Source organism: Sander vitreus, chromosome 15 (genome assembly GCF_031162955.1).
Source record: "Sander vitreus isolate 19-12246 chromosome 15, sanVit1, whole genome shotgun sequence".
Lineage (NCBI taxonomy): Eukaryota > Metazoa > Chordata > Actinopteri > Perciformes > Percidae > Sander > Sander vitreus.
This window is the reverse complement of record NC_135869.1, coordinates 27,393,136-27,419,338: the sequence shown is the minus strand read 5'-3', so window position 1 is coordinate 27,419,338 and position 26,203 is coordinate 27,393,136. Positions and strand designations below refer to the sequence as shown.

The window sequence follows — 26,203 nt, the reverse complement described above, 5'->3', positions numbered from 1 at the left end:
TTTTTCAACCCTACGATGGAACTAAACCTGACACTTTATAAGTCACAGTGATAACGACCAGTTTGACACAATCTTCTAACATTCAGCAATTTGAGTTGCTTATGTTTCAATCTGGGTTCTAATCTGCTCCATAAAACGACCGACTTCTTCTCTGGGGACTACCAACGTTAATCTTCACAACCGTCTCCTGCTCTCCCTCTGACAGATCAGATAGAGACTCGGCCAAGGGCGGGAGTCTGGCACGACCTATAGATATTTTAAACTATTTGTTCTTATATTCTATCCTATTATTATTTCATGTATATTCTGTATGTGTGATGTGTGTCTGATATTTTTGCTGCTGCAACACCGGAATGTCCCATTTGTTTGGGATCAATAGCAATCTATCTCTCTATCTATCTATCCCTATCTCTCTCTCGCTCTCTCTGTCGCTCTCTCTCTGTCTCTCTCTCTATCTATCTATCTATCTATCTATCTATCTATCCCTCTCTCTCTCTCTGTCTCTCTCTGTCTCTCTCTGTCTCTCTCTGTCTGTCTCTCTCTCGCTCTCTCTCTATCTATCTATCTATCTATCTATATCCCTATATCTCTCTCTCTCTCTTTCTCTCTCTGATTGGCCAACACTACGTTTCTGTTAACCCTTTCCTTGACAGGTTTACAGGTGCATAGCATCAGAGACAGCCACACAGGATGTTTCAAGCCCTCTGAACCTGTACTTGGTTGTCCTCTGTCACTAACAGACACGTTTACAAACTCTCACTTGAAGCACTAAATTTCATGTTTTATTATTATAATTTTTAGGGGGGCTGAGATGAGATGGGGCCTGAGCCCCCATAAAAAGGGTCTAAATTCGCCCATGACGTCAGCACATTACACCTATAAGTCAAGCATGGACACAAGTTAACCCTTGTGTTGTCCTCGTTTTTTGTATCACAAAAATGGATTTACTTTCAACCATAATTCCCAAAAATAACATGAATTTATGTTGTATGGAACCCACACAACGTTCTTCGCAGGTAAAATAATTGATTACTTTCTGAAAACAAATGTTGAAATGGTTTCAAAACAGTATATCCTGACTAAACTCTGACATAAACCCATAAAGTCTGTGATCCACTCACCATCCTCAGATCTTAACTATTAGTCAAAATAATTCATTATTTCTCCTTTTTTGACCTCAAACATTAGGTATAATGGCATATCAACTAAGCTTATTGACCATGAATATAATAAAAAGCGTTGAAAAAGTGACAAAAACGTTTTAAAAAAGTGTCTAAAAAAGTTTGACCCAGAACAACGTGACATCGTGACTTCACGTAAACATACACGCCCACTTTCTTGAGCCAAGTGGCGTGTTATCTGTACGCATTTTGAGCTATCAGCGTGTATGTCTACGCTGCATACAGCGGACGTAAACATACACGTCACTTGGCGTGTTATCGCTTAAACATACACGCCACTTTCTTGAGCCAAGTGGCGTGTTATCTGTACGCATTTTGAGCGCCGTATACAGCGGACGGGTTGGGTTTAGTAAAAGAAGAAAGGGACGGTTGAGTTTAGGAAACGTGACACGCGGGACACGATCCCCGGTCCCCTGGGTGAAAGTCCTGTGTTTGACCCATCCTCCCCCCCGACCAACCTCCCTATGTGGATTTTCGGATTTGCGTCTTGATAACACGCCAATAATGGCGTACAGATTGGCGTGTCATACATACGCCAGTCTGCCCAGAAGGACATGTTCAAGACAACAGAATGGTTAACCAAAGTAAAACTAACGTGTGTGTGTGTGTGTGTGTGTGTGTGTGTGTGTGTGTGTGTGTGTGTACTAGCGCCGTGTACCTGGTGCGTCATCTGGAGACACGGCAGCGGTTTGCCATGAAGAAGATCAATAAGCAGAACCTGATCCTGAGGAACCAGATCCAGCAGGCCTTTGTGGAAAGAGACATCCTCACCTTCGCAGAGAATCCCTTTGTCGTCTCCATGTTCTGTTCCTTCGAAACCCGTCGGCACCTCTGCATGGTCATGGAGTACGTGGAAGGTGAGGATCTGTGTGTGTGTGTGTGTGTGTGTGTGTGTGTGTGTGTGTGTGCTGACTCGTGGGAAGAATGTTACCATGTCTACTAGTTATTCTATTATTCTCCACTGGATCCCTGTTTCCCAACGCGTCCATAACTAAGGTAAGGTAGACGCCTTCCTACCTTACAGACCTGCTCCACCGCCACAACCCTGTATGCAACAACTGTATAAAAATAAACTTGCCTCAAACTTCAACAAAGAGAACCTTGGAGTACACAGTTTTCAGATAAAAGGAGACAGAGCAGAAATAAAGTACAATACACAATTTATTTCCTACAGCAAGAAGTGCATTACAGCGAGTTCAATATGTTTCTACTTCTAAACTGGCCTCAACATTTCAACAAAGTACACAGTTGTCATACAATGTGTGTTTAAAGTATATATCCATTTACCAAATGGAAAGGCAGCGACTGGCAGGACAGGCAGCAAAGTGACAGTACTCTAGCCCAATGGATTGGGGGGCCCAGTTTATTTCTATTTTATTGGATTATGCATTGGTGAGTGGCCGGATTAAGCCCCTGTGAGGGTTTTTTTTCATCTCTCCATCACATCTTTTATTGATTATGTGTATATTAAATTAAATGTGTAAACCACTAAACTAAAATGATTTTGGACACGAGGTACCAGGAGACGTACTGTACATAATTGCTCAGCAGCGAGACTAATCAAAAACTGAATTCTGCTGGCAGGTGGAGACTGTGCGACTCTGCTGAAGAACATCGGGGCTCTGCCTGTGGAAATGGCTCGCATGTACTTTGCAGAGACGGTCCTTGCACTGGAGTACTTGCACAACTATGGCATTGTACATCGAGACCTCAAACCTGACAAGTAAGAGTTAGTTTTCATCAAACTGTTGCAAAGAGGTGATGCAAACTTCACTATACTTCACTAGACCTTTGCTATTTCATTGCTGTTTCAAAGGAGTATAAATAAAGCTTGTATGACTTTGAACTTACCTCTGCTGGTTCTATTCTCAGCCTTCTGATTACCTCGATGGGCCACATTAAGCTCACAGACTTTGGCCTCTCAAAGATGGGTCTGATGAGTCTGACCACCAACTTGTATGAAGGACACATAGAGAAGGATACTCGAGAGTTCTTGGATAAACAGGTATGACAAAGGCAACACACAAATGTAGCTGTATACTCAAATTTGGGGTGGTAGTAGTAGCTCAGTCCATAGGGAGCTGGGTTGGGAGGAGGCTCGCTGGTTCAAGTCTCCTTTCGGACCAAAGTACGGAGTGTGGACTGGTAGCTGCCAAGGTGCTTTTGAGCAAGACCCCAAACCCCCAGCTGTTGGGGCGCCTGTCCAGCAATCGCAGCCCCCTCACTCTGACATCTCTCCATTTGTGCATGTAAAGGACCAGAGCATGTGTGTGTATTTCAGGCCTGTGTGTAGTGTGTTCTTAGCCTGACAAGCCAGACCCACATCCAGATGTTGGGTCTGGGAACTCCCCGTTGGCAGGGCTCAATCCGAGGGGCGGGATAAACGGTTGTCTTCCAGATTCCCTTTGCACTCATAGCCAACCAGAGCAACGCTAGTTGATAGATTAAACTCAAAACGAACACATCTTCCTTCTTTAAGATTGACTTCAGTGCTGAACTCCAAGTCTTCCAGAGTCGCGGCCAAAGCCGATTCCAAAGACCGCTGTTCTCCAGCAGCAGCAGCCATCTTCTTTGTTTTCAAGTAGCAGGGAATTCACGCGGAACCGTCGCAACTCTGCCGTCATTATGTTAAGCCCCGCCCACCGACTCTATACACGACGTGATTGGCCTGACCAGAGTTTGGTTTTTCCAGCTCGTAAGCCAACGGAGAGACTGACCCTGGCTGCAGATTACATTGGCTGCCACTAGGGTGGTCTAGGTTTCTAGGTTAGTGTGTTCTAACAACAAAGTAAAAAAAAAATGTAATTTCCCGAATGGGGATCAATAAAAAGTATAAATTAAATTAAATCCCAATCCATTTGTCCTAATAACTCCTACACAACAAGTCCTCCAAACCATACAGCGATATGATAACCAGAGAACGCAATGGTCGCGGTTTTAAACACGTGAAACGGTCGCAGTTTGGTAATGTTTAGGCACCAAAACTACGTATTCCTACCATACACTAGAAGACTTTAAAAAGACTTAAGTCTGACTGAGTAAAGACTGGGGATCTTGCAGGGTCAAACATGGCAAGACTACAACTAGATTCGTTGTGAAATATGTAACCAAGCTAGCTAGCTACTGCTAGCATTAGCTGGTAACTTAAGGGGAAGTTTGCAGATTTTCTGTTCTGCCGTACATGGAGAAGAATGTCTCCAGTACCTGGAGGTCTGCGTTTATCCGCCGGTAAATCTCTGTTGGATGACTTGCTACAGAGGGGTTGAAAATCAGCAACTTTCTCTCTTTAGCATTTAGCTTAGCGTGGCGCCATAGCAACTATAAACACCACAGGCCCTAGCCGTTTGCGGCTTCCTGTTTGCTGCTGGAGGGAGCGCACCCATTGGTTGTTGACAATGTTCACATGATTAAAAGGTGCTGTAGGTAGGATTGTGAAGATCCAGGACTTAGCCAAAAAATTTGAACATCAACAACTTCTCAGTCCCTCCCCCCTTTCTGCTAAAGCCCAAATTGGTCTCCTGAGCCCCTCCTCCCACCCCAAGGGAGAATGAATGCATGTGCATGAGCAGTGATTGACACGCAGTTAGACACCCTCCCTGGCCCTGATTGGTGCATCTGAACAGTTAGACACCCCCCCTGGCCCTGATTGGTACATCTGAACAGTTAGACACCCCCCCTGGCCCTGATTGGTGCATCTGAACAGTTAGACACCCCCCCTGGCCCTGATTGGTACATCTGAACAGTTAGACACCCCCCCTGGCCCTGATTGGTACATCTGAACAGTTAGACTGGGCTTCAGATTGGGCTGACTATTGGGCTGTTTGACGGGGTTGGGTTTCTGCTGAACCCTACGCTGTCACTCCGCGCTACGCTGGTCGACGTGATGACGGCGCCGTTGATTACAGGAAGGTGTTTACGTAGGTGGAGCTTCAATGCAGCAGGCTGAGAGGAAGTGGAAATGGAACTGGTGAGCAGAAAAAGGGTTGTTTGGCAGTACTTTCAGTCAAAAGAAGGCCATTCAAGTCCAGCTACATGTTCAATCTGCAATGCTGATTAGTCTGGTGGTGGCGAGGACCCTAAACAATACACAACATCACCGCTGTTACAACATCTGGTCTGAAACATCTGGAAGAATACGAGCTGAGCATGAAGGAATCTACAGACAGCAGCCAGAATGCAGCAACTTCAGGTACGGCAAAGGAAGGACAGTCACTGTTTACTTCATTAATGTGTTGACTGTGTTCATGGACTGAGGACGGGACGAGGACTCAGCAGAACCTCAACCAGTTGCATCCCTAGTTAAGTTTAGAGAAAGATTGTGGTTTGGGACACAAAACCCCGGTCTCCTGGGTGAAAGTCCTGTGTTTGTTTGACCGATCCCCCCCCCCCCCCCAACCTGCTTCAGTACACACACTGGCTGCTCTTATACTTTGTTGTCACTTTCTGCTTTACTTCCAGCAAAATAAATATGAGTCGTAATTGCTGCTTGAACAAATGTCCTTTGAGAGCATTTTTCAGATGGGGCCAGTCTCCTCCTACAAGGTGCCAACGTTTACATTTTTATTTACAATTCATTAGTGTCTAATTAAATTCAAATTATTGAAATAATCAGCTATGCATTGCAACTGCAAAATGTGGGCCTTTTTTATCTGTATTGCAGTGCAGACTCTTTAACAACGGAATGATCCAAGTGAAGTGCAATATGAAACGTCCTTTGATGTCTTCTTCTCTATGCTAAGATATTCTGCGTCATTGTGTGCCAGGCATATCTGAAGCATGAAAGAACAGTTGGCAGAACAATAGGCCAGTGTTTTCCTCAGTTGTTATAATCATTTCTCTCTTAGGTGGGGTTTATTTTCTCAAGCCTTTCCTTCGGGGATCATGCTTTTCAATCTAAGCTTCATTATTTCTTTTGTATTCTTTATGGCGGCCAGAAATCTGTTAACATTCAGTGCATACCCATTTGCACATGAAAACCCCTCACTGGGGCTTTCATCTTGTCTTGGCATCTCTAAAGTGCTTTACTTAGCCAAGGAGAAATATGTCCCGTGCACATGTGCACATGCATTCTTGCAGTGGTTTAAAAGTTAAACTAGTATTTAAGGCCACTGATGTATTTTGCATGTTTGTTGAAAGATACATAGAAACTAGAGAAAAGGGCAGTTGAGAAAGCATTTGTGTACTTTATACCTGAGTTATGTCAAAAATCCGGCCTGCGGTCCGTTGCTGCGTGTCAACCCCTCTCTCTCCCCCTGTCCTGTCTTTCTGCTATCACTATCTAATAACATTAAATAAATAAAAAGCCTGAACGTTGGCAGGCTTTCTTTTAAAGGATTAGGATTCTTAAGATTTTTGGCCTTTTGATGGCTAGGACAGTTGCAGACAGGAAAGTGGGGGAAGACATGCAGCAAAGGGCCACAGGTCGGATTTGAACCCAGGGCCGCTGCGGTAAGGACTGACCCTCCTTGGCCCATGGGGTGCACGCTCTACCAGGTGAGCTACCAGGGTGCCCCAGGATTTGGTCTTTTAAGTTGTGTGTGTGTGTGTGTGTGTGTGTGCGTGCGTGCGTGCGTGTGCGTGCGTGCGTGCGTGCGTGCGTGCGTGCGTGATCATGGCCACACCTCCAACACAGTGGTGGCTCATCTGTATTTATATATTTGTATTTAAGCACTGTGTCTCATTTAACTACTACTTGTCTGGAAAATTGATTCAGGGTTTTTTAATTCCCTGAACCACATAATAGACAATTAGTAGACAATAAACTGATGTGACTCGCTGGTTTAGAATAATCCAAACTCCGGAGAGGGTTGCGTGTTATTCAAAGGACTTCAGAAATCAAGCGTTGCTGTTTTTCCTTCAGGTGTGTGGAACTCCAGAGTACATCGCCCCGGAGGTTATTCTTCGGCAGGGTTACGGGAAGCCGGTGGACTGGTGGGCTATGGGCATCATCCTGTATGAGTTCCTGGTGGGCTGTGTGCCTTTCTTTGGAGACACGACAGAGGAGCTGTTTGGCCAAGTCATCACAGGTGAGCGATCACAAATGAAAGGTCTGAGTTAGACGAGTTTTATTGGACACATCTTCCTCACCTCTTTATCTTAAATATGTCTCCTCATGTCTCTCTCTCTCTCTCTCTCTCTCTCTCTCTCTCTCTCTCTCTCTCTCTCTCTCTCTCTGGTAGATGACATAGTGTGGCCAGAAGGGGATGAGGCTCTCCCTCTCGACTCCCAGCACCTGATCTCCTCTCTTCTGCAGACCAATCCACTGGTTCGACTGGGCACAGGTCAGTCAACTACATCAGTGGTTCCCAACCTTAAGGGGAAAATCCAACAACTTTACTATATAGTTGTCCAATTAGTAGTGATGGTATGTGTAATCCATTGAAGAAATAAATTCCCCAGGGTGTGCTATATTGACTCAGGAAGCAAGTTCTTTGGTTCGCGTGTACCAGGATGCATTGCACGCGAGCGGCGACTTCCCTAAGCACCCCTATCTTTTTAGTGAGAAAAATAAGCTGTGGGAACATAGGGCTGTGGGAACATAGGGCTGTGGGAACATATGGCTGTGGGATGGGAACATAGGGCTGTGGGAACATAGGGCTGTGGGATGGGAACATAGGGCTGTGGGAACATAGGGCTGTGGGAACATAGGGCTGTGGGAACATAGGGCTGTGGGAACATAGGACTGTGGGAACATAGGGCTGTGGGAACATAGGGCTGTGGGAACATAGAGCTGTGGGAACATAGGGCTGTGGGAACATAGAGCTGTGGGAACATAGGACTGTGGGAACATAGAGCTGTGGGAACATAGGGCTGTGGGAACATAGGGCTGTGGGAACATAGGGCTGTGGGAACATAGGGCTGTGGGAACATAGAGCTGTGGGAACATAGAGCTGTGGGAACATAGGGCTGTGGGAACATAGGGCTGTGGGAACATAGGGCTGTGGGAACATAGAGCTGTGGGAACATAGGCACGCTCCCAGCTAACTAAGTTAACCATTTGTCTTTGAATTTTAACTATGTTAACCATTTATGTTAGGAGTTTAGCTTACTCTGTTTTTACCATGTATCCATTACTTTTAGCTAACTGACCTAGAACACCAACTGTCGTCCTGCCTGTATGCTCACAGATGTACCCAAAGTGCCTCTGCTTGCTTTAGGGCTGCAGATGCTTTAGTCTGATCTTTGCCTCCCCTTCTCTCCCCCTCTCGTCCTATCCTTCATCCTCTGCCCTCCAGGTGGGGCTTTTGAAGTGAGGCAGCACTCATTCTTCACAGAGGTGAACTGGAACAGCCTGCTGAGACAGAAGGCAGAGTTCATTCCTCACCTAGAGTCCGAGGAAGACACCAGTTATTTTGACAGTAAGTCTACTGCACGGACGCAGATCCCTTTGAGCTTCAGTATATCTTATTCATTAAAACAACCACAGGGTTTTCTGAATCATCACCATCTTTGCCACGACACCCTCAACACAGGGTAACTTCGGGTTGTTGTTTTTTTTAGCCTGAACCCTATTTTCCTATGTTTTTGTGTGTAACTGACTGATGGGAACAAAAATCAGCATGACCACGTGAATGGGCAGTTGCGCACGGTGTTTTAAGCATAGACTGTATATATAATGGACCAACAGATCCCGTGTCTCTGGACGGAGACCAGTGAAGGATATTAGAAGCTCTTTCCCGGTGATGGCTGAGCGTTACTGAGCAGCCTCCAACTGAGCTTGAAGACGTAGATGTGACGTGAGCAACCTGTCTGAAAGTTGGAAGTCTTCTGGTAGCTGTGCCAAGAGAAATCTCAATCATTCCCAATCTAGCAGAGACGGAGAGCGTAGGTATATGTAAGGAGATAACATAGACACAGGCTCATTATTGATCACTAAAATGATAGTTAACATTAGTCATTACACTTAAACAGCTGATGGAAGTCCAAACTGCCTGAGAGCTTCTCCTGTACTATACGGTAACTCCTCTACTATGAGACAGGAAGTCTCGTGGTTATGACACAATCGTTAGCCTATTGTTATAAAAACGTCTGCTACGGAGCCATAACGTGAGGTACAAGGTAATGGAGCCTTTTATACATTGTCGTGTTTCTTTAGAAATAAACAACGGACAAATAGAGTCTTTAAACGCTTCAGCTGTAAAGGTATTCTCTGTCAAAGTGACGTCAAAATGAATGGGAGTCAATGGGATGCTAACGGGAGGTGATGGCTTGTTAGCATGAAAATGGCGCCATAGGAGCTACGCGTTCCGAGGAGAAGCTGACCCCCTTGGTTAGGCAAGGGTTAGGGTTAGGTGCCTTGAAGTCGACGGTGAGGGCTTAAAACCCCATCGAGCGTTGGGAACCTTTAATTTCTGTCCACTAAAAGTGCTGTTTTTCCACTGACAGGCTCCAATTATTGCCATTATTAGTATCTGACAACATTATAAAAATGGATCCTACAGAGATAGACCTTTTTCTTTTAGTAAGATCATTTTTGTTTAACCAGAAACGGCCCCGAAATCACCACCGCCAAACTCACCAGACCATCAGGAGCCGTCATGGTTCGTATTTGTACTGTTCCATCAATCACCACTCTGGTGTGGTTGAAATGAACCCTTAATTCACCCATTTATGTGGAAATAGTTAGCTTGGCAATGGTGATTCTGAGCTGTTTCTGGTTAACATTCATGTTGTCTTCCTGTCGACCTGCAACTTTTAGTTTCTCTGGGTCCAAATGTAAAATAAAATAAAAAATGTCAACGTTTAGGTTGTCTTTTTCAACACTTTTTCTGACGTTTTTGTCACTTTTTCCGCTTTTTTTGTTGATTTCTTTCTGCGCTTTTGACGTTTTTGTTGTTTTTTTTCGACATTCTTTCCCCTTTTTTCAACGTTCTTTTATAAAAAAAACAATTAAAATGCTATAAAATTGAATAAAAATAATATTCAATGAAAGTACTGAACCGATCATTTATTTTACTTGTGAAGAGTAATGGTTGTAGGCAACCATCCACGTTATTTTTTATTTATTTTTTTTGACAATTTGCTCGAAAGAAACCCACATTTATGATATAGAATCTTTTCGGTCGACGGTGAACAGTTGTCCTCTAGGGTTACGTTGCAGCTCGGTTCACGGCTGACAGTTACAGCGTTCTCGCTCATTACCAGTGGTGGAATGTAACCAAGTACTGTACTTAAGTACATTTTTCACGCATCTGTATTTACTTAAGTAGAATCAATAGTGCATACTTTTGACTTTTACTTTGTTACATTTTGCAGTAGTTATCTATACTTTCTACTCCACTACATTTCTGCAACGTATAAATCATTATGCAAGTACTTTTACTTTTAATACTTAAAGTACATTTAAAATCAGGTCCTTCTTACTTTCTACTTAAGTAGGGTTGTCATTACTTCTACTTTTACTAAAGTAAATATGTCTCTGGTTATTTGTACTTTTACTTAAGTACTGAGATTCAGTACTTCCTCCACCACTGCTCATTACTGGACCAATTTCACTTAGACACCAATACATGGGAAACGACAGTCCAGGTTGAAAAAACATGAAATTAAGTCTTCCATGTTACCCCGATAACTACTGTAAATATAGAAGCGTTCACAGCTGTTCATATAGGTAACCCTCTCAGTAGACAGTGGTTGCTTTTGTCTCATATGAGCCAATGTCAGAAGCCAAAGACTTAACTAGGATAAGTGAGATCAGTAGACAGCAGCACAGCTTCACTGATTATTTGCCCATTGTAAAGCTATGATAACGTGTTACCTTTCCTCAACAGCCCGATCGGAGCGCTACCATCACGTGCAGTCATACGATGAGGAGGATACCAACGACGACGAGCCTGTGGAGATACATCGCTTCTCATCCTGCTCCCCTCGCTTCAGCAAGGTCAGACCGGACGCTCACATTCAAACTCGCCTCCTGCTTCTCTTTTTGTCTACGTAGAGAACGTTTGAAGCGTTTAAAGTGGCCATATTATGCTCATTTTCAGGTTCATCATTGTATTTAGAGGTTGTACCAGAATAGGTTTACATGGTTTAATTTTCAAAAAACACCATATTTTTGTTGTTCTGCTCATTGCTGCAGCTCCTCTTTTCACCCTGTGTTCAGGTCTCTGTTTTAGCTACAGAGTGAGACCTCTCACTGCTGGAACATCTTTGTTGGCAGTTGCACATGCTCAGTAGCTAGGTAAGGACTACACGCTCAGTAGCTAGGTAAGGACTACATGCTCAGTAGCTAGGTAAGGACTACACGCTCAGTAGCTAGGTAAGGACTACATGCTCAGTAGCTAGGTAAGGACTACACGCTCAGTAGCTAGGTATGGACTACATGCTCAGTAGCTAGGTAAGGACTACACGTTCAGTAGCTAGGTAAGGACTACACGTTCAGTAGCTAGGTAAGGACTACACGCTCAGTAGCTAGGTAAGGACTACACGCTCAGTAGCTAGGTAAGGACTACACGCTCAGTAGCTAGGTATGGACTACATGCTCAGTAGCTAGGTAAGGACTACACGTTCAGTAGCTAGGTAAGGACTACACGCTCAGTAGCTAGGTAAGGACTACATGCTCAGTAGCTAGGTAAGGACTACATGCTCAGTAGCTAGGTAAGGACTACATGCTCAGTAGCTAGGTAAGGACTACATGCTCAGTAGCTAGGTAAGGACTACATGCTCAGTAGCTAGGTAGGGACTACACGCTCAGTAGCTAGGTAAGGACTACATGCTCAGTAGCTAGGTAAGGACTACACGCTCAGTAGCTAGGTAAGGAATACACGCTCAGTAGCTAGGTAAGGACTACACGCTCAGTAGCTAGGTAAGGACTACACGCTCAGTAGCTAGGTAAGGAATACACGCTCAGTAGCTAGGTAAGGACTACACGCTCAGTAGCTAGGTAAGGACTACATGCTCAGTAGCTAGGTAAGGACTACACGCTCAGTAGCTAGGTAAGGACTACACGCTCAGTAGCTAGGTAAGGATTACATGAGCTAGCTAGCTTTTCGGCCTGTACAAGGCAGGATTAGCCGGGAGACTTCTTCTAAACGAGGGAACACTTCCAACTTTGTGTGGAATACCTGCAGAACAGGGACATGGAAGTAGTTCTTTTGGAGATTATGGCGAACTAGTGTGTGTTGTAGCAGTGTTCTGCCATTGAGAACGAGCTAGCATGCTAACGGTTAGCCCCCTAGCCCCCTCGTCTCAGCTAGTGACGTAGAAAGCCGTGCAGATGTTGACCAGCTCACCCAGAGACTGAAGGCAGGACACATTCAGAAACCGGATCTCACTCAGAACAGCATGGATGGTTTTTTTCAAAGTGTGTATGCATGTGGAAGCACCAGAGACACAAAATAACTCCTCAAATCCCAAAAAAATAAATTTCATAATATGGGCACTTTAAAATGGCAACCAGTCAACATAACAACACTGAAGCTGTGTTCGAAACCGTTCCCTCATTCTCTCACTTACTATTCCCTTTATATTATTTATTAAATAATGAACTATATAGGGAACGACCAAACAAGATTTCAGACACAGTGCGTCAGTAGATGAGCCGGTTATTTGTGTGACGGAGGCGGCCGCGCCCAGCATCATGTAAACAAACGGAAACAAAAATACTTCTAATACGTCGCTGAAACAAACCGAACACTATATATATATATATATATATATAAGTTGCATGGTATTTCATTTCCACTGTTTAGAAACGAGCTCCATTTTTCCTTTTCAGTTTTCGTGGGTGCAGCTGCTTCTTTTAACACATGTCCGCGTTGCATTGTGGTATACGCAAGTAATATGTAGGGTACATTGTATCAGAGACGGTTTAGGATCTTTGATTGTATGTACGCTCAAATTAGCTGTGCATTGTGGGTATTTTATAGTGGACTATTAAGTGAATGAAATTAACAGCGAACACCACTACAAAATGGCGAACACACTGCCCAAGATAGGGAACGGTTTCCAACACAGCTAATGTTGACTGTGTTTGTTGTGTGGCCCTGCAGGTGTACAGCAGTATGGAGCATCTGTCCCAGCTGGAGCATAAAACCTCTGGCGTGACTCTACGGGAGCACAAGGGCCCCAGGGAGGATCGAGTGGCCAAGAGAGAAAGCCTGGGTAGCGTCACCCTCAGGGACAAGAGCTGGAGGACTGGATCGCCCGAGATGTGAGTGCAGCCCACAAACAACAGCGAAGAATTAACTCTCAAATACATTTGCAATAGGTCTGGTTTGTTAAAGAGATAGCTAAAGGTTAACCTCGGTATTTTTCGTCATTCTGGACCCTATTTTCCCATATTTTTGTGTCTAAGTGACTAATGGGAACAACATTGTTAGAAATTGCTTCCAGTGTTGAGCAAGACCACTGCAGCTGGCAGCCGTGATACAGGCTGTAAGCACTCAGGGCATTTGTGTGTCGTCAATTTCCGTCCACTAAAAGTTCAGTTTTTGCCGCTGACAGACTCCGATTATTATTCTAAGTGTCTGGCAACATTATGAAAGGATCCCTACAGAGATAGACCTTTTAGTTAAAGTGTAAGATCCTTTTTGTTTCACCAGAGACAGCCAGAAAATCGCCATTACCAAACTCACCAGTCTCCATGTAAATAATCAGGACTTTTAGCGTGTATAGAGCCAGTATATTTCATATGTAAATGAGTGAATTAAGGGTTTACTTTAAACAAACAAGAGTGGTGATCATTGGAACAGTGGAAAGATGAACCAAGACGGCTTTTGGTAGTTTTATTTAGTTTCTGTCCACTTTGAATGAAGTGTGTTTTACAAAGATAAAAGTCCTGATTATTTACATGGAGTCTGGTGGAGTTTGGTGATGGTGATTTCTGGGCTGTTTCATGTTAAACTAAAAGGATCTTACTCTTTAACTAAAAGGTCTATCTCTGTAGGGATCCTTTCATAATGTTGTCAGACACTTAGAATAATAATCTGAGTCTGTCAGCGGCAAAAACTGAACTTTTAGTGGACGGCAATTGAAGGTGCACAATTGCCAATTAACGTTAGATTGCAGCTTGTTTCGTTTCTGCCAACTGCAGCGGTCTTTTTTAATACTGAACCAATTTCAAAGATCGTTGATCCCACCAGTCACTTGGACACATAAATAGGGAAAATTGGGTCCAGGTTGAAAAATACCAAAGTTACCCTTAAACCCAACAACCCAATAAAACACATGCTTTTTTCCCTTGTCCAAATAGATCTCTTGTTGATTCATCGAGAATAACTTCATACCAAAGTACAACTGCGTTTCTTTTCTCAGGAAGCGCTTTTCCTGCTCTGAGTCCTCCTTCACCGAGAGCGACTACAGCCCGCCGTCCGGGGCTCGAAGACGCTTCTCCGCCCTCATGGATACACACCGCCTGGCCTCCCCGCTGGAAGTCGACTCTGAGCTGCCGGTCCCCAGCAGGCAGCCTCCAGTGAAGGCCAGAGGGACTTCCCTGGAAGGAGCCATGGGGGGCATCACCTCTCAAGGCGACCTGAGAGCTCTCCTTAAAGATAGCAACGGGCACGCAGCTGGAGGTAAGAAGGGACGAGGCAGCACGATGTCACTGAACACATTCAATCAATCAAACAACCAGACTTTATTTGTGTAGTGCTTTTCATACGTATAGAATGTAACACAAAGTGCTTCACAGAAACCACACAAAGCGATAAGTAGGGGTGGGAATCACCAGATGCCTCACAATACGATATCATATCATAAAACAAAACATGCAAGAATTAAATCCCCCTTTCATTACCATGGATATAGAGCCACTCGGCCTCATGCCACAACACTTATATGAACTTCAATATCCAATGGAAAATAATCTCGAAATGAAATAGCACAACGTGGTGTCAACATAAAGCACGAGAGCGGAGTTCACTTCGCAGCGAAAAACAAAATACTTTCACCCAGGAAATCGTTTTGGTGCCTGAACTTAACCATCATCTGGCGGTGCCTGTAGCCGGCTCGCAGTCACCTGTTGGCGGCTGAACAACTGCCGCTGGTAGGCGGCGTCCTGGAGCTCTGTAGCGGCTAAATACAACCAGGAACTGCTGCTGGGATTTTATCATTCTATCACTCCATAGACTGTTCACGTTACAGCGCTTTACTTAGTTTAAAATACTTCTATTTTAGGTATATAAGTAATATATGGTCTAGGCTATTTGTGAAGTAGATGATCACTTTGAGGGGGGGGATAACAATAGTTGAGCAGAGGCAGGGATATATTACGACGGAGCATTAGGGCCACATCAAGGGGGAAAAAATTAAGGAGGAAGATTTTTTTGTTTTGCATTTCGAGAATAAAGTCTAAATGAGGAAAATAAATTCAACTCCTTTATCACTTAGTCACATTAGAGCGACTGTAGATATGGGTATATGGGTTACGTCCTTGGAGTGCCAAGCTCGCCTGAGCTCCACTCCATCAGGATCAGTCATTTGTCTTATTGTGTCTTGTGATACAACATATGCGTAGGTGTAACCATCGATACCCTCACATCTGTCCATTACAAGCTATTTCAGTTTGCGGGAATACGGCCACCTCTTCCAAGTTTGTGTGGTTTCTCCTTCTGAAGAGACGCAGTTGTCAGCACAATCTCTTCAAAGTCCTGATACTTACCACCATACTGTGTTTATGCGCTAAAAGTGAAAGAAAAACCGATTCTGAAGTATAATTTCACGAGTTCATATAGGCCTTCACAATGCATTTTGTAGAAGACTATAGGTGAAGCTGGTAGTTTGGTTTATTCTCAAAAGTCTGACTTCCATCCATCCATCCATCTTCATCCGCTTATCCGGGGTCGGGTCGCGGGGGTAGCAGCTCCAGCAAAAGTCCGACTTGATTCTCGAAATGCAAAATAAATACAAAATCATATTTTTTTCCCCTTGATGTGGCCATAATGCTCTGTTGTAATATACAGACTAGAAAAGGGGAAAGCCCACGCATCCCCCCTGTCATATCGCACCCTGCATAGATACATAGCCAGATACATAAATAAAACATAAAGCCAGACTAAAAAGGTAGGTTTTTATTTTCCTTTATCAACATTTTGTGACCCTAAAGCTGTATTTTGATCACAATTCATAACAACAGCATTCATGTCCCGGTTGGGTTTCATGTCACAGACAAGTTTTTGAGACCTGCTGATGGGCCGCTGCCTCTACCAGGCAGTGCCGCTGGTCCCCAGGGGCCCCGCGGGGCCACCACTGACCTGGTGCTGCGGAGGGTTCGCCACCAGCAGCTCTCAGCTGAAGGAGAGAAACGTAACTCACGGCCGGGAACCAAAGTTATCAAATCTGCATCTGCTACAGCTTTGTCCGTCATCATTCCTGCAGGTAAATGCACTGGTTATATGACATAAGCAAATGAACTTTATTAAACGTATTTAAGCTACATCTACACTACTATGTTTTCATTTTGAGACAAAAAAAAAACGCTCTCCGTCCACACACGACTTTTAGCTCCAGTAGCAGAACTAATCTCTGTCTGTATAAACCACAGACAGTAAAAGAAATGGACCAACAGACCCCGTGTCTCTGGACGGAGACCAGTGAAGGACATTAGAAGCTCTTTCCCGGTGATGGCTGAGCGTTACTGAGCAGCCTCCAACTGAGCTTGAAGACGTAGATGTGACGTGAGCAACCTGTCTGAAAGTTGGAAGTCTTCTGGTAGCTGTGCCAAGAGAAATCTCAATCATTCCCAATCTAGCAGAGACGGAGAGCGTAGGTATATGTAAGGAGATAACATAGACACAGGCTCATTATTGATCACTAAAATGATAGTTAACATTAGTCATTACACTTAAACAGCTGATGGAAGTCCAAACTGCCTGAGAGCTTCTCCTGTACTATACGGTAACTCCTCTACTATGAGACAGGAAGTCTCGTGGTTATGACCCAATCGTTAGCCTATTGTTATAAAAACGTCTGCTACGGAGCCATAACGTGAGCTACAAGGTAATGGAGCCTTTTATACATTGTCGTGTTTCTTTAGAAATAAACAACGGACAAATAGAGTCTTTAAACGCTTCAGATGTAAAGTTATTCTCTGTCAAAGTGACGTCAAAATTAATGGGAGTCAATGGGATGCTAACGGGAGGTGATGGCTTGGTAGCATTAAATGGCTCCATAGGAGGTACGCGTTGTGGAGAGAAGCTTACCCCCTTGGTATTACGACAACACGACTGACAACACATATCACATGACCATTCTCACACACTGGGCATGTGCGTGCCGATGTAAACAGGGAGCAGATTGTCTGACATTACTCTGCGGTTGAAAATCATGGATGTAGAAGTTGAAAATACAGAAAATACTTTGGAGACAGAACAACAACGGTGAAAAGTAAGAGCAGGGATTTAATATCTTGGATCTTACGAGGTGGAACTGAAACTGTAAGGTCTGTAAGATACCTAACTGATAAGACTGACTGACGTATCACAGACAGACAGAACTGTTACTGAAAGGTCTGTAAGATACCTAACTGATAAGACTGACTGACGTATGACAGACAGGCAGACAGACAGACAGAACTGTTACTGAAAGGTCTGTAAGATACCTAACTGATAAGACTGACTGACGTATCACAGACAGACAGAACTGTTACTGAAAGGTCTGTAAGATACCTAACTGATAAGACTGACTGACGTATCACAGACAGACAGAACTGTTACTGAAAGGTCTGTAAGATACCTAACTGATAAGACTGACTGACGTATGACAGACAGGCAGACAGACAGACAGAACTGTTACTGAAAGGTCTGTAAGTTACCTAACTGATAAGACTGACTGACATATCACAGACAGACAGAACTGTTACTGAAAGGTCTGTAAGATACCTAACTGATAAGACTGACTGACGTGCGCCCTCGTTTCCAAAGGTCTCCGTTTGTGTCCGTCCAGACTAGAAAGCAACCTCGGAGTTTTCAAACCGAAACGGGGGCAGCAGTGTTTCCAAATGTCTCAGTTTTAGGGACTCGTAAACGCCGGAGTAGTGTGGACACGAGGCGTAAACATAGCAAAACATATTCGTTTTTTAAACAAAAACGCAGTAGTGGAAATGTAGCCTTAGCAGTACATCCTGTAATGTAACCTGAACTCCATCCCTCTCTCCTTAGTGGAGCAACATGTTGCTTCCCCGCTAGCGAGCCCCATGTCTCCTCGCTCCGTCTCGTCCAACCCTTCCTCCCGGGACTCTTCGCCCAGCAGAGACTACTCGCCCATGGTCAACGTCCTGCATTCTCCAATCACCATCCACCGCTCGGGGAAGAAGTACGGCTTCACTCTCCGAGCCATCAGAGTCTACATGGGAGACAGTGATGTTTACAGCGTACATCACATTATCTGGGTGAGAGAGCGGAGTGGATAATAAACTTTCTTTCCATAGCAAATTATACATACAATCCAAAGTCAAGGTGCTTTACATCAAATGGTATAATACATTTGAAACATGGAGAGTAATAAACAAATGAAAAGGTGCCGACATGAAAAGGTCTTATGAAATGCTGCTTTTTGGATGCTTTTATATAGGCCTTAGTGGTCTCCTAATACTGTATCTGAAGTCTCTTTTATATAGACCTTAGAGGTCCCCTAATACTGTATCTGAAGTCTCTTTTATATAGACCTTAGTGGTCCCCTAATACTGTATCTGAAGTCTCTTTTATATAGACCTTAGTGGTCCCCTAATACTGTATCTGAAGTCTCTTTTATATAGACCTTAGTGGTCCCCTAATACTGTATCTGAAGTCTCTTTTATATAGACCTTAGTGGTCCCCTAATACTGTATCTGAAGTCTCTTTTATATAGACCTTAGTGGTCCCCTAATACTGTATCTGAAGTCTCTTTATATAGACCTTAGTGGTCCCCTAATACTGTATCTGAAGTCTCTTTTATATAGACCTTAGTGGTCCCCTAATACTGTATCTGAAGTCTCTTTTATATAGACCTTAGGGAAGATTCCAGATCGGCCCATCTGAGCTTTCATTTCCTCAAAGGCAGAGCAGGATACCCAGGGCTCAGTTTACACCTATCACCATTTCTAGCCACTGGGGGGCCATAGGCAGGCTGGGGGAACTCATATTAATGTTAAAAAAAGTGACATTGTCATGCCATGGGAACTTTAAAATCCAACAAAAACAGGGTCAAATAGTAAATAATATACTAAAAGCATGTCTACATACAAGGCCTAGTTTAGGTACAAATAAATGTCTTTTGTTGTTATTGCAGCATGTGGAGGATGGAGGCCCCGCCCAGGAGGCTGGACTTAGTGCTGGTGACCTCATCACTCATGTAAACGGGGAGTCAGTCCATGGTCTGGTCCATACAGAGGTGGTGGAACTGATCCTAAAGGTGACGACTACCTTCCTACAAAACTTACTGTATATACATTTTAAGTTAGTTTTAGGTGTTAAGCAAGATCGCTGCAACAAGCTGCAATGTAACGTTAATTGGCAATTGCGCACCTCCAATTTCTGTCCACTAAAAGTTCTGTTGTTGCTGCTGACAGACTCAGATTATTATTCTAAGTGTCTGACAACATTATGGAAAGGATCCCTACAGAGATAGACCTTTTAGTTAAAGAGTAAGATCCTTTTAGTTTAATATGAAACAGCCCCGAAATCACCATCACCAAACCCACCAGACTCCATGTAAATAAACAACAATTTTACCATAAAACACACTTCATTCAAAGTGGACAGAAACAAAATAAAACTATCAAAAGCCGTCTTGGTTCATCTTTCCACTGTTCCAACAATCACCACTCTGGTTTGGTTGAAATAAACCCTTAATTCACCCATTTACATGTGGAGATATGCTGGCTCTATACACGCTAAAAGTCCTGATTATTTACATGGAGTCTGGTGGGTTTGGCGATGGTGATTTCGGGGCTGTTTGATGTTAAACTAAAAGGATCTTTCTCTTTAACTAAAAGGTCTATCTCTGTAGGGATCCTTTCCATAATGTTGTCAGTCACTTAGAATAATAATCTGAGTCTGTCAGCAGCAACAACAGAACTTTTAGTGGACGGAAACTGACTGTGAACATTTGTCCTGTTGGGTTACATTACAGCTCCGTTCACAGCTGATGGTTATTCTGGCTATTATTATGGCTTCTTAAATGTGATTCATATAGATATGTATATACTGTATATATATATATATGTGTATACTCTACAGAGTGGAAACAAGGTGACAGTTACAACTACTCCATTCGAGAACACGTCTATAAAAGTGGGTCCTGCCCGCAAGTCCAGCTATAAATCCAAGATGGCACGACGCAGCAAGAGGACAGGAGCCAAGGAGGGACAAGAGTGCGTTACTGCAAAATAGATGAATCTTTTACGTTTTTGTGCCTTTTTATTCTCCTCGCCATATTATTATTTGTTTGTCTTTTCAGGAAGAAGCGCAGCTCCCTGTTCAGGAAAATCACCAAGCAGTCCAACCTGCTCCACACCAGCCGGAGCCTCTCCTCTTTAAATCGTTCTCTTTCCTCTGGAGACAGTCTCCCAGGCTCGCCCACCCACAGCCTCTCCGCCCGCTCGCCCACTCAGACGTACCGCTCCACTCTCGCTGAATCACCTTACCTGGGTTAGTGTGGAACGCCTAGAACACAAGTGTCTGATTTGACTTTCCGACAGGCCTGAAAACAATCAGTACGGATAATATCTTTTGACAAAGGGGTGTATTGAAGGAGAAATCCGGCGCAAAATGAACCTAAGGGTTAATAACACATGATTACCGAGTCGACTGTTCTCTGGGATACGTTTTCATGCTAATCGAATGTGACCAGTTTTAGCGCAAACCGCTAATTAGCTTATAACGCTAGTCGTCAGCGGGTAAAGTAAAAAGAAATCTCTATTTCTACACCACTAACAAGGCTCAAAATATCACCACACTTCCACGGTAGCATCATGAGGGTCCTTACATGTTAACCCAAGCATTGTGAGTGTACAGACAGTTTATTAAAAAGATAGATTATAAAGACAGTACCGTTCACGTATACAAGCAGGCGCCATCTTGTGCTTGAGCTATGTTACTGGTTACTGGTTGCACGGCGTTCGTCGTTCTCAGTGCTTGGGTTTACATGCAGGGACCCTCATGATGCTACCGTGGAAGTGTGGTGATATTTTGAGCCTTGTTAGTGTTGTAGAAATAGAGATTTCTTTTTACTTTCCTCGTAAAGAGAACGGTCGACTCGGTAATCATGTGTTATTATTCATTTTGCGCCAGATTTCTCCTTTTAAAGGCTCTGATATCTTCTGTGTATATTTGTGACCACTATTAGCGAATGGGCCCACATTATGTTTGTTTGTGAGCATGTGGGCGGTGCACTTCCCATCTTGCCGTTGGTTTTAAGCTGTTCTGCTGATCAACAGTTGGTGGCAGCGATGCATTTGCACAGGATAGTGTCTATATAGTGGCCAAACAGTGGAATTACAACTTCTGTGTCCGTCACGTGATGCCCTCTGGCCCAGAAATACTTTTTCCTACAGACTTACATGGCGAAAGAGACGTCTGTAAATCAGTGGATACACTTTTTCGAGCGTCACAACCCCCGCAAAATGACTTGTTTCACTATCAGAATTTGATCCAATCGGTCCGATAACATTTGGAAAGTCTGAAAGAGTTGCACGATTAAATCATTCAAGTTAGCAGAGCGCCAAACAGGAAGTAGCCGGTGCGGCCGGCCCAGGTCTCTAGTGAGCCACTGAGCAACTCTCATAGGAATGAAGGGGGCTCCGACTCGAACACTGTATCCAGTAAAAGTCTTTTTAGGAAGCTGCAATTTCACTGTCAGTTTGTAGCTATACCAGTTGGGCTTCCTGGTCCATTACTTGGTTTTTGGAAGATTATAAATATCCTAAATGTATAAGAAACAAACACTTTACTGTGAAAATTCAGTCAGAACAGAAATTCAATGTTGACTTATTGTGATCGAACGTTATTTCCTCTTCTCTCCTCAGGCGCCTCCTCCCAGACTAGCTCCCCAGCATCCAGCACCCCGAACTCCCCGGCAGCCTCTCACCACATGAGGCCCAGCTCCCTGCATGGCCTCTCTCCCAAACTCCACCGCCAGTACCGCTCTGCGCGCTGCAAGTCTGCCGGCAACATCCCTCTATCCCCGCTGGCTCACACCCCGTCCCCGACCACCTCCTCTCCCCCGCCTCTCAGTGGCCACACGGTGGGGAGCTCCAACACCACGCAGACGTTCCCCGCCAAGCTGCACTCCTCGCCTCCCGTCGCCCGCCCCCGCCCCAAAAGTGCCGAGCCGCCCCGGTCTCCCCTGCTGCAGCGCGTGCAGTCGGCGGAGAAGCTCGGCACGCCGATTCTGCCTTCCTCCTCTTCGTCCTCATCGTCGCCCTCTCCTCTGACGGGCGGGGTGTCGCTACGGAAGCACAGCCTGGAGGTAGCGCACGGGGACTACAGGAGAGATTCCTTCCACTGTGAGCACAGTCTGCAGAGTCTGCTAGAGATGGAAGGAGAGAACGGACCCGCTCCTCCATCTCCTTCATCCTCTTCCTCCCCCTCTCCTCCCATGGGAGGGGAGATCGGAAGCCTGAAGCCTGCCAGGAGGATGGGAAGGCAGGAGTCGCCGCTCAGCCGGGACACTCTGCTCCCGCCAAGAGAGAAAGATACCCAGACGGCAACGTCCGAGCTCACCGGATCGCAAACTGCCAGCACGGCTGCTAAAGCTGAGTCCAAGAGCAACGCTGTTGACACGAGCAAAACTAAACCCACCGCTGAGGTTCTAAAAAGTAACCTAAGTGTCGCTGAAGTGAAGTCGAGTCCGGCGCTGGTTTCATCCGCTACAGAGGCCAAGCCCAAACCAGGAGACAAACCTCAAAAAGTAAGTGATTCAAGTTCGGAGGCAACAACCGTCTCCAAGCATAGTGAGAAAACCTCTACATTAAAGGGCCCGCAACAACAAGACAGTAAGCAGCAGAGTGTACAGACAGAGAGTGGACCTGCAACTAAAGCTCAGGAGAAGACTGAGGAGAAAGTGAAAGGCGCTACAGAGAAAGGAAACGTGCAGAGAGTATCATCGGCAGAGCAGCCCAAGCCACGTAAAGGCACAGAGACTGGAGAGAGAGGATGCATCGGTGGCAGCAATAAAGCAACCGAGACTCCCAAAGTCAAAGGACCTGCTCCGCCGATTCCCACCGAGGTTCAACCCTACGCTGCAGCTCACGGACCCGCTGCTGCCAGATCCAAAATGGAGAAGGTATCAAGCAGTTACCGCGGGGCCAAGGAGGAGAGAGGACACCTAGAAGTCCTGGAAGAGAATCCCATGTCGCCCTCGTCTAGCGCAGCCTCGCCGTCAGCCAGCAAGTCTCGCCCAATGTCTCCGGGGGATAAAGCCAGCTTTGTCACCCAGCTCACGAGCGTAGCCAAAACAGTGCTCGGGCCTATGAAAGGGGGGCTACAAGAGGGGGCCAAGGCAAAAGACATGTCCAAGTCGAGTGAGGAGAAGAGAGGAAACGCAGCAGGAAAGCCAGAGGCTCCGCCTGGGGGCGGCCGCCGGGGGGCTCCGACAGCACCCTCAGCAGCGAGCGCTGCCCCCGTCCTGTCTGATAAAGGAAACATTCGGAGCTCCAAGCATCACTCGTGATAAGAGAGCTTCAGGAAAGAGTCGGACTCTCCCATGTAATGCCTTTTATTGTAGCATCACACTGACATATCACAAATCAACATGACTTTGAATGGAGAGGAGACATAAACGCCTGACCACATGACACCAAATAGATGACATGTGACATGTAGCAACTGTGACTACGTTTACATGCACATAATATTCCAGTTTTTGCCCTTATTGTGAAAAAGACAATATTCAGACTAAGCTTTTTACATGATATAATGAAAGTAAATATTCCACTAATACTCCCGTTTAAATACCCTCTTTAAATCCAGAGTTCTCATGGGAGTACAGTTGTAATTTGCTCAGTGAGTCACTCTGGCATTCAGTAACGATGCTCATTAACTATGCCCTTGTAGCCGAGCTGCACCAATCACATCGGGGTATCTGATATAGGCGGGTCAGAGGCGAGCTAAACAGATGACGACAGCGCTGCAACGTGGAAGTCTGGAATCAGTCAGTAAACATTGGTCGTAGTGTTATCCAATTGTGTGCAGTAATATTTTCAAATGCATGCTTGGTGCCCCCCCTCGAGTTGGGCCGTTTTCATTACTCATAGCCAGACCCTTAATCTTTCAGATTTGGGTCTGGATTTCCAGGCTACCATTTAAATGCCGCCAGTTTTCCAGCGGTAGTGGATTTGTTTGAGCGTACCAACACAGCGTCCCTCTTTCATTCCTTCAACCAGCTTCTTAAAAAGGTCGGCGTAGCGATGTTTATGCATATCCAAGTCTTCCATAATGTTTAACCCTCTGAGGACAAGTCCAAGCGATGTTTGACAACAGTCGTATTCAAAAAGCGATATCACAAAATTTCATTTTAGACAATTATTTATTATTTTATTCATATATTACGCTACTTTTGTGAACCCAAGACTTTTGTAAACTCATTTCAAGCACCAAAACAACTGAGTGTGGGTTTGAGAATTGAGAATTATCTCCTTACACGTTGCTCTGGAACAAATTTAGGCCTCACTTTACAGAAAGCTGAGCTTGTTCTGAACATTTTGATATGAAACATGGATCAGGTTATATATAAATACCTTTTAAAAAGATAATTTAAAAAGATGTGTGAAAATGCCCTTAGAGGCTTAAAAGTAGCTGTGTTTCTCCTTCCGACCAGAAATGTGATCTTCTCTTTTGGTCATGCATCTCTACCTGCAGCCCTGCAAACTGTTGGCTGGTTGGTTTGTGTACAGTAACTACAGCAACGCACAGAGCTGACAGTAAGCCGTAAACAGGCAAGAAGCCGTAAACCGTCGCAAACTGCAGTAAAAACACTAATTGCGACGCAGATTCTGAATGCGCTTTATACATGTCGAAAGAATGCTTCTAAAACCTGAATAATACCAGAATATCCCACATGTCTTAATCTCCCTGTTGTCCTCGGGTCAAGTCTGACCCCTTTTCAACGTTTTCTATATGAGAAATTAAGGTTTTTAAAATAACATGGATGGTTCCATGCAATGCTCTTCGCAAGTACAATTCAAATGTTTAAAAAATGTCAAAAGCCATTCAAAGCAGAGGTTAGATTAGAGGTTAGATTAGAGGTTAGATTAGAGGTTAGATTAGATTAGAGGTTAGATTAGAGGTTAGATTAGATTAGAGGTTAGATTAGATTAGAGGTTAGATTAGAGGTTAGATTAGAGGTTAGATTAGAGGTTAGGTTAGAGGTTAGATTAGAGGTTAGATTAGATTAGAGGTTAGATTAGAGGTTAGATTAGAGGTTAGATTAGAGGTTAGATTAGAGGTTAGATTAGAGGTTAGGTTAGATTAGAGGTTAGATTAGATTAGAGGTTAGAGGTTAGATTAGAGGTTAGATTAGAGGTTAGATTAGAGATTAGAGGTTAGGTTAGATTAGAGGTTAGATTAGATTAGAGGTTAGATTAGAGATTAGAGGTTAGATTAGAGGTTAGATTAGAGGTTAGGTTAGATTAGAGGTTAGATTAGAGGTTAGATTAGAGATTAGAGGTTAGATTAGAGGTTAGATTAGAGATTAGAGGTTAGGTTAGATTAGAGGTTAGATTAGAGGTTAGATTAGAGATTAGAGGTTAGATTAGAGGTTAGATTCTCGGGCCCTTGATCAAGCATTTGTGTTGTTTTTTTTCTTTATTAGCCTAATTGTGTGGGGAGAAAGCTATGCCATAATCAGAAATATTATCTATATAGGCTATATTTAGGCCACATGTAGGTTTGTTTGTGTGGAAGCTTTCATTAAGCAGCTGTAGGAAGACATTCAGAAATGTCAACAGATGAGGTCATCAGCTCACACGGGGCAACAGGCTCACGTTAACACAGGCGCGCACCTACATAATCAGCTGTTTTAAATGTAAAAGGTTCAATGCCTTATCGACGAGCCCGACCCGAACCTGAACATCATTTCTAAATATCTGTCCGAACCCGTCGGGTACC

At 44.3% G+C, this 26,203-nt stretch overlaps 1 protein-coding gene across 1 annotated transcript in view; it reads left to right on the top strand.

Moving 5' to 3' along the window:
• LOC144530748 (microtubule-associated serine/threonine-protein kinase 1-like) overlaps positions 1-25,564 on the top strand; it is an 86,927-nt gene extending 61,363 nt beyond the window's left edge. The window contains exons 13-27 of the mRNA XM_078270457.1: positions 1,830-2,038; positions 2,766-2,904; positions 3,054-3,186; positions 7,042-7,207; positions 7,361-7,462; positions 8,417-8,539; positions 10,952-11,061; positions 13,172-13,332; positions 14,436-14,695; positions 16,287-16,496; positions 18,278-18,507; positions 19,386-19,508; positions 20,336-20,469; positions 20,556-20,746; positions 22,123-25,564. Coding sequence (XP_078126583.1) covers positions 1,830-2,038; positions 2,766-2,904; positions 3,054-3,186; positions 7,042-7,207; positions 7,361-7,462; positions 8,417-8,539; positions 10,952-11,061; positions 13,172-13,332; positions 14,436-14,695; positions 16,287-16,496; positions 18,278-18,507; positions 19,386-19,508; positions 20,336-20,469; positions 20,556-20,746; positions 22,123-23,768 — 3,937 coding nt within the window. The 3' untranslated portion in view covers positions 23,769-25,564. The remainder of the gene's footprint in view (positions 1-1,829; positions 2,039-2,765; positions 2,905-3,053; positions 3,187-7,041; positions 7,208-7,360; positions 7,463-8,416; positions 8,540-10,951; positions 11,062-13,171; positions 13,333-14,435; positions 14,696-16,286; positions 16,497-18,277; positions 18,508-19,385; positions 19,509-20,335; positions 20,470-20,555; positions 20,747-22,122) is intronic.
• The last annotated feature ends 639 nt before the right edge of the window (positions 25,565-26,203 follow it).